The sequence below is a fragment of the Ranitomeya imitator genome, chromosome 2, assembly GCF_032444005.1.
Source record: "Ranitomeya imitator isolate aRanImi1 chromosome 2, aRanImi1.pri, whole genome shotgun sequence".
NCBI lineage: Eukaryota > Metazoa > Chordata > Amphibia > Anura > Dendrobatidae > Ranitomeya > Ranitomeya imitator.
This window is the reverse complement of record NC_091283.1, coordinates 792,952,038-792,960,375: the sequence shown is the minus strand read 5'-3', so window position 1 is coordinate 792,960,375 and position 8,338 is coordinate 792,952,038. Positions and strand designations below refer to the sequence as shown.

The 8,338-nt window shown below is 41.1% G+C and overlaps 1 protein-coding gene across 7 annotated transcripts in view; it reads left to right on the top strand.

Moving 5' to 3' along the window:
- The window catches only part of ATE1 (arginyltransferase 1), a 137,113-nt gene that overhangs the window by 108,846 nt on the left and 19,929 nt on the right, over positions 1–8,338 (top strand). Inside the window, exons 11-12 of one of the 7 annotated variants that reach the window (XM_069753670.1) lie at positions 2,509–2,633; positions 2,716–2,850. The exons of the other annotated variants lie outside the window; for them this stretch is intronic. Of the exons in view, the coding sequence (XP_069609771.1) occupies positions 2,509–2,586 (78 nt within the window). The 3' untranslated portion in view covers positions 2,587–2,633; positions 2,716–2,850. Of the gene's footprint in view, positions 1–2,508; positions 2,634–2,715; positions 2,851–8,338 lie in introns of those variants that run through there. 7 annotated transcript variants of the gene reach the window in all.

Genomic DNA, 8,338 nt, shown 5'->3' with positions numbered 1-8,338 from the left:
CTTATAATTCCTTAGCACAAGTATAGTTTGGAACAGTGTATGGGAGGAGAGGGTCCGTACGGTCTGTAGTAAGGGGCTTCAGAAACGCTGCAGATCTATGTACGTCTATTTATCTGGTGTACACACGCGTGACACCCCTGATCATCAATTTCCTGTAGAAGATCCAGCAATAGTCCAGAACTATAAACAAGAATTAGTTTTCATGACTTCATGTGTCTCTTGGCCAAGTGTTAAACCTCACACAGTTCTGATGGCACCAGTACAGGTTACATATAAATGTCTTCAGTTCTGCGCTGCGTGCCAGCCAATAAAACTTGTATTTTTATATTTCTTTTTACTATTGATATAGGGATACAAATATTTTAATAAAACACATTCAGATATCCAAAAACTCTTCTGTACATGTTGATTCATAATGGAATTTGCTGCACATTCCTTATCCCGCTAGAGACGGCTGCTAATATGCAGAGGCCGGCTACTTTCATGTTCGACTATGTAATACTATGGCAGCAAGCAAATAAAGTCCATACCATTCCCATGAATGATGTATGCAACTGCCTGCTAATATGTGAGGCCAGAGGAAGCACAAGACCATGCTTTCCTGCCTTCAGTGCTAATATGTGAGGCCAGAGGAAGCACAAGACCATGCCTTCCTGCCTTCAGTGCTAATATCTGAGGCCAGAGGAAGCACAAGACCATGCTTTCCTGCCTTCAGTGCTATCCCGTATCTGCTAATTCAAAGCATCAAAAAGTTGTTACAGGATGCAATTATTATTTTTTAATTATTTTTTCTTTTGTTTGCATTTGTCATTGTACGTCTAAATAAGAGGGGGGATCCTAACAATTACCTCTGACATTCTGTGCTAGCACAGTGTGAATGCATCCTAATACCAGTTTCAGACAACTTTATTAGGTGCACATTTAAAGATGGAAGTCCCAGCCCGATTGTGGATCTAAGGACCCCAACTGATAGCTTCATTGATTCCCAGGAAGCGGATAGTTTGTGTCTGTAGACCCACGGTGAAGAACAGACATCAGTAATACTGGCACTCAAATGTGTCCGTAATACATTTGTCTGAAATTGGCTTAAGAGCTGTTGTGACACGTGTGAATGTGCAATTTTGGTTTAAATTTGAGAAAATCACAAAATAAATGGGTTTCACATACTGCTGTACCTGCTTTTTTTTTTTACTAAAAACGCAGCAAAAACTGATTGCGACTTTTTTGCTGCTTTTTTTGCCTTTATTCATTGCTTTTTATGGCTGCAAAATGCTGGAAGAAGTGACATTAGTTTTGAAAAAAGCCTCAGTTTCCCAATTCAGTCAAGAAAAAAAAAACCCAATGTGCGTGCATGAAAGTTCTGAAATCTCTTAGCTTTTGTTGATACTGTAAAAAGCAGCTTTTAATTTGCATTAAAAAAAAAAAATCAGGAAAAAAAATCAAAATTGCAACGTGTGAACATAGCCTAAATGAGACAGAGTGACTTTTGGCCTGGTGAAATGTCAGTATTAGAGTAAGTCAACACAAGCATATACCAAACCTGGGAAAAAATTGATGATTTTTTTCTGACTTGTCATACATGTGCAGTCCATATTCACTCTTGGTTTTTACAGTTTCCCATGCTACAGAATTGTAATGCATCCAATTTCTTTTTTTTTTTACGCATCCGTAGACTTGAGTGGTGAGTCTCTTCCAATTTATGGAAGAAACTAATGCATTCTGTGATGTTTTTTTTTTTTGTTCACATGCAAATTCGGTCAATTAAAAAAAAAAAAAAAAATCATCCGCACTGCCTCATTGGATAAGATTGGTCCGAGTCCTGTTTTTTTTTTTTTTTTCTTCCACGGACAAAACTCTGGCCAAAAACGTGTTTGACCTAAAAACTCGTTTTCTAGCTCCAGCCTAAATGTTGTTGTTTTTGTCTCATGGCTGAGACTCTTACTGAAGGAGAAAAAAAAATGCCGACCTCCATCATCTCTGCATCTGCCCCCGGCCATCTTTCCTCCAGAGGTGTTACTGTTACTAATACTCTGCTGATGACAGGTCAAGGGAGCATTTGTCGAGGCAGCAACTGGTGCGGTAGGACTGTAAAACTGCTTTAATACCCATTTAATACAATCTCAACAGGGGTCATTGTGCAGCAACAGATTGCAGATGTGAGTGCGACAATGGCGGTATGCTGAACCTTCCCTGTACCAGCCTGCGTGGACTCCGCTGAGTTAAATCTCCTCTTTGTTAAAAGCTGATCTCATTGCGACCCTTTCCTAGATGGGAGGTGGCAAAACAAACAATATTTTCAGACCCTTCAACAAATCCCTTACAGTATTCTCTTTGAAATGTCTCCAGAATGCCGGGTGGGGGGCGGGGGGTCCAGGCTGCCGCCTGCTTCTGATGTTGTGCGAGGGCATGCTGTGTGCGTGCCAATATTTGGGTTATATGGCACTACTTAAAAAGACTGTTCGCTTACCAAAAAAAAATTAGTTGACAGGCATTTTTCTGTCGATTTAGGTGCCGAGGCCTGAAACTCAAGTCTGTCTTTATATCAAGTTACTCGGCCCCACATTCTTTTCAGCATTTTATGTTTGACTTTATCCCCTCTTAGCGCTGCATTAATGGATGGCCATAGATCATTGGTAAGGAGGGCTCACTTCGGCTGTTAACAAGCAGTCACTCTTATCCACAAAGTAGTTTTCTGATTTTTTTTTTTTTTTCCAGGGCTGGAGTGAAGGAGAAGACTGCTAATCCCAGACTTCAATTCTATAAATTTTCTTTTCACTCTCAAGTTCCTATTTTATTATAATATATGAATGCTACCAGACAGCTGTTAAATGCAGTGCGGTCATTTATAGGAGATCTCTAGATCTAGAAATTACTTGTAGGTCTTTCCCAGAAAGGAGTCTTGGCCTTCAATCTTACATGTACACGCACTTGTATAATTGCTTAAAAAGGAACCTGTTATTATATTTGTGCTGCCCGAACCATGCGCAGCATGAATCCGAGGCTGGCTGTATTATTGCAGGCATGTATGCTTTTTTTTTTTTTCTCAAAACGCTGAGCCTCTTACCCCTGAAAAATCATCCATACCTCGCTGCTGTCAGGCAGCCAGGCACAATTAAAGCTGTCCTTGCTTTGAGCAGCGACAGCTTCCCTTGAATCTATCCACATTTGTCCTCCTTGTGCATATTTTTTCCATAGACACAACCCCGGACTTTTTTACCCCCGCGTTAGAAGAAGAATGTGGAGGTTGTAAGGTCAACCTCTCCATCCATGGGATCTAGAATGGTAAATTTAAATTGCTTTTGGAGACATTAATTTCCTTGATCTGCTTTATTGCCCACACACTGCCATTGCTCTTGCATTTTTTAAAGGGCTTATCCTTAGTTATTTTATTTATTTCTTTAACAATGTGCCTAAGAACGAACAGGCAGGTAGTGGCTAACTATCTGCCTGTTGTATCCTTCACCGATCTCTGCTGGCACAGAGTTGTCATATTCGCTCCTGGCGGCAATTCAGCGGCTTCCGCTGACATCACATCGATAGGGCAGCAGCTTTTCTCCTTTCCCCATGACTGCACCATGGAGTGATCCGCCCTTCAAGGATAGGAAATCTACAGATAAAAAGGGCGGTACCTTTCTCCTGTATAAGTTGGTTTACAGTACCTGTAAAGAGAAGGCATACCTGTGCCAGAAGAGCTCGGCATGGGTAGTTCTGGTCTCTCCGGTTCTGACCACAGACCCAAGTCCCAGGGGTTGGGGGGCTCACTTGAACGACTAGGTAGCTCAAGGGGTCTGGACAGAGGATCTGAGATCAGTGTCCTCAAACATGAAGGAACTAATGGCAGTGAAGTTCACCCTTTTAGAATTTTTGGACACTCTTCAGGGACACCAAGTAAGAGTCCGTGTGGTGGTAGCATACTACCGTGACTACCGTGTGGTGGTAGCATACTTAAACCACCAGGCAGAAACCAGGTCCTGCCCTCTCATGGAAGTGACAGTCCATTTTTCAGTTAACTGAGGGCAACTTTGGGGTCTCTATCTGAACTCCACTTAAGAGGGACAGAAAATCGCAGAGCGGATTTCTTGAGTCGGACCCAGCTGAGACGAGTGGGAACTGATTCAGTCAGTGCTCGATCAGATTGTAAAAAGGTGGAGCGTCCTTCCATAGACCTATTCGCCAACAGTCAAAACCGAAAACTAGACGCATTCTGCTCAATAGACCCCAAAGGGAACCCCCTAGAGTTAAATTCCTTCATGGTTCCATGGGACCACTATCTAGCCTGTGCTTTACCTCTGACTGCCTTGATTCTGGCAGTTCAGAGGAAGATTGGGGTTGATAGGGCAAGGGTAATCTTATTAGCCCCCTTTTGGCCAAAGAAGATGTGGTTTTCTTGGCTGAAGATGATGTCCATCTCTGACCCCTGGGTACTTCTGGAGCTTCTGGACCTTCTTTCTCAGGGACCGTTTCTTCATCCTCAGGTAACAAATAGTGATGAGCGAATATACTCGTTACTCGAGATTTCCCGAGCACTCTCGGGGGTCCTCAGAGTATTTTTTAGTGCTCGGAAATTTAGTTTTTATTGCCACGGCTGAATGATTTACATCTGTTAGCCAGCATAAGTACATGTGGGGGATGACTGGTTGCTAGGGAATCCCCACAATTCCCTAGCAACCAGGCGCGTCCGGCCGCGAATTGTCCGAATCCTTTGTATAAATTGCATTATTCTGAAAACTTCATAAATAAACTACATACATATTCTAGAATACCCGATGCATTATAATCAGGCCAGCATCTACACTGTGTTCCAAATTATTATGCAGATGACATTTTTCTCGGATTTTCCTAAATGGTTGCTGCAAATGAGTCAGTCTAATAAGTCATCACCCGTTAGATTATACATCGAATTTTATTGAAGAAACCTCCCAATGAAAAATGAATAAAAACTCAAAATGCACTGTTCCAAATTATTAGGCACAGTAGAATTTCTAAACATTTAATATGTTTTAAAGAACTGAAAATGCTCATTTGTGGAATTTGCAGCATTAGGAGGTCACATTCACTGAACAAAAAAAGCTATTTAACCCCAAAACATCCTAACAGGCCAAGTTACATGTTAACATAGGACCCCTTCTTTGATATCACCTTCACAATTCTTGCATTCTTGAGTTTTTGGAGAGTTTCTGCTTGTATTTCTTTGCATGAAGTCAGAATAGCCTCCCAGAGCTGCTGTTTTGGTGTGAACTGCCTCCCACCCTCATAGATCTTGTGCTGGATGATACTCCAAAGGTTTTCTATAAGGTTGAGGTCAGGGGAAGATGGTGGCCACACCATGAGTTTATCTCCTTTTATGCCCATAGCCGCCAATGACTAAGGCTGGTTTCACACTTGCATTTCAAAACGCATGCGTTTAAAAAAAAAAAAACGCATTGTGAAAAAACGCATGCAAACGCTGCGTTTTTTTGACGCATGCGTTTTTGCATGTGGTGAAAAAACGCGGCGTTGACACGTTTATATGCGTTTTTTCATGCGTTTGCGTTTTTTAAACGCATGCTGAGAAATGTGTGACAACTGCCAATCATCAAAATAAATTAAAAAATCCACTATAAACAGAAATAGTTAGGGTTAGGGGTAGGGATCATAACCCTAACCCTAAAGGGATCCTAAGCCTAAAGGGATCCTAACCCTAAAGGGATTAGGGTTAGGATCCCTTTAGGGGTAGGGTTAGGATTCCTGTAGGGTTAGGGATAGGGTTAGGATCCCTTTATCACCTTTATGGTGGGGGGTGGCATATCAGTGTGTTTTCTGTTTTTTTTTAAATTAAAAACGCATGCGTTTTTAACGCAAACAAACGCATGTGCTTAAAAACGCATGCGTTTACATAGACATCAATAGGTTTTTTTTGCCGCGAAAAAATGCATGCGTTTTTTTTTTGCGGCAAAAAAAGCTGCAAAAATTACTACATGTTGCATTTCTGCAACACAACGCATGCAGAGAAAAACGCATGCATTGCAAAAACGCGTCAAAACGCATGCAAAAAACGCATGCGTTTTTAATGTTAAATATAAGGGAAAAAACGCATGCTTTTTTTTGCGTTTTTTACCGCAAAAATGCAAAAAAAAAAACGCAAATGTGAAACCAGCCTTAGAGGTATTATTTGCAGCATGAGATGGTACATTGTCATGCATGAAGATGATTTTGCTCCTGAAGGCACGTTCCTGCTTTTTATACCAAGGAAGAAAGTTGTCAGTCAGAAACGCTATTTACTTTACAGAGTTCATTTTCACATCTTCAGGAACCTTAAAGGGCCCCACCAGCTGTTTCCCCATGATTCCGGCCCAAAACATGTTTTCTCCACCTCCTTGCTGACGTCGCAGCCTTGTTGCGACATGGTGGCCATCCACCAACCATCAACTACTCCATCCATCTGGACCATCCAGGGTTGCTCGACACTCATCAGTAAGCAAAACTGTTAGAAATTTAGTCTTCATGTATGTCTGGGCCCACTGCAACCGTTTCTGCTCATGAACACTGTTTAGGGGTGGCCGAATACTAGGTTTATGCACCACAGCAAGCCTTTGAAGGATCATACACCTTGAGGTTCGAGGGACTCCAGAGGCACCAGCAGCTTCAAATAACGGTTTGCCGCTGTGTAATGGTATTTTGGCAGCTGCTCTCTTAATCCAATGAATTTGTCTGGCAGAAACCTTCCTCATTATGCCTTTATCTGCATGAACTCTGTCTGTGCTCTGTTTCAGTCACAAATCTCTTCACAGTATGATGATCACAAAGTTTTTGTGAAGTATCTAATTTTTTCATACCTTGTCCAAGGAATTGCACTATTTAACGCTTTTCAGCAGCAGAGAGATCCTTTTTATATCTCATATTGCTTGAAACCTTTGGCTTGCTTAATAATGTGGAACATCGTTTTTAAGCAGTTTTCCTTTAATTAGAATCACCTGGAAAACTAATTATCACATGTGTTTAACCCCTTCATGACCCAGCCTATTTTGACCTTAAAGACCTTGCCGTTTTTTGCAATTCTGACCAGTGTCCCTTTATGAGGTAATAACTCAGGAACGCTTCAACGGATCCTAGCGGTTCTGAGATTGTTTTTTCGTGACATATTGGGCTTCATGTTAGTGGTAAATTTAGGTCAATAAATTCTGCGTTTATTTGTGATAAAAACGGAAATTTGGCGAAAATTTTGAAAATTTCGCAATTTTCACATTTTGAATTTTTATTCTGTTAAATCAGAGAGATATGTGACACAAAATAGTTAATAAATAACATTTCCCACATGTTTACTTTACATCAGCACAATTTTGGAAACAAAATTTTTTTTTGTTAGGAAGTTATAAGGGTTAAAATTTGACCAGCGATTTGTCATTTTTACAACGAAATTTACAAAACCATTTTTTTTAGGGACCACCTCACATTTGAAGTCAGTTTGAGGGGTCTATATGGCTGAAAATACCCAAAAGTGACACCATTCCAAAAACTGCACCCCTCAAGGTACTCAAAACCACATTCAAGAAGTTTATTAACCCTTCAGGTGCTTCACAGCAGCAGAAGCAACATGGAAGGAAAAAATGAACATTTAACTTTTTAGTCACAAAAATTATCTTTTAGCAACAATTTTTTTATTTTCCCAATGGTAAAAGGAGAAACTGAACCACGAAAGTTGTTGTCCAATTTGTCCTGAGTACGCTGATACCTCATATGTGGGGGTAAACCACTGTTTGGGCGCACGGCAGGGCTTGGAAGGGAAGGAGCGCCATTTGACTTTTTGAATCAAAAATTGGCTCCACTCTTTAGCGGACACCATGTCACGTTTGGAGAGCACCCGTGTGCCTAAAAATTGGAGCTCCCCCACAAGTGATCCCATTTTGGAAACTAGACGCCCCAAGGAACTTATCTAGATGCATAGTGAGCACTTTGAACCCCCAGGTGCTTCACAAATTGATCCGTAAAAATGAAAAAGTACTTTTTTTTCACACAAAATTTTTTAGCCTCAATTTTTTTATTTTCACATGGGCAACAGGATAAAATGGATCCTAAAATGTGTTGGGCAATTTCTCCTGAGTACACCAATACCTCACATGTGGGGGTAAACCACTGTTTGGGCACATGGTAAGGCTTGGAAGGGAAGGAGCGCCATTTGACTTTTTGAATGAAAAATTATTTCCATCGTTAGCGGACACCATGTCGCGTTTGGATAGCTCCTGTGTGCCTAAACATTGGCGCTCCCCCACAAGTGACCCCATTTTGGAAACTAGACCCCCCAAGGAACTTATTTAGATGCCTAGTGAGCACTTTAAACCCTCAGGTGCTTCACAAATTG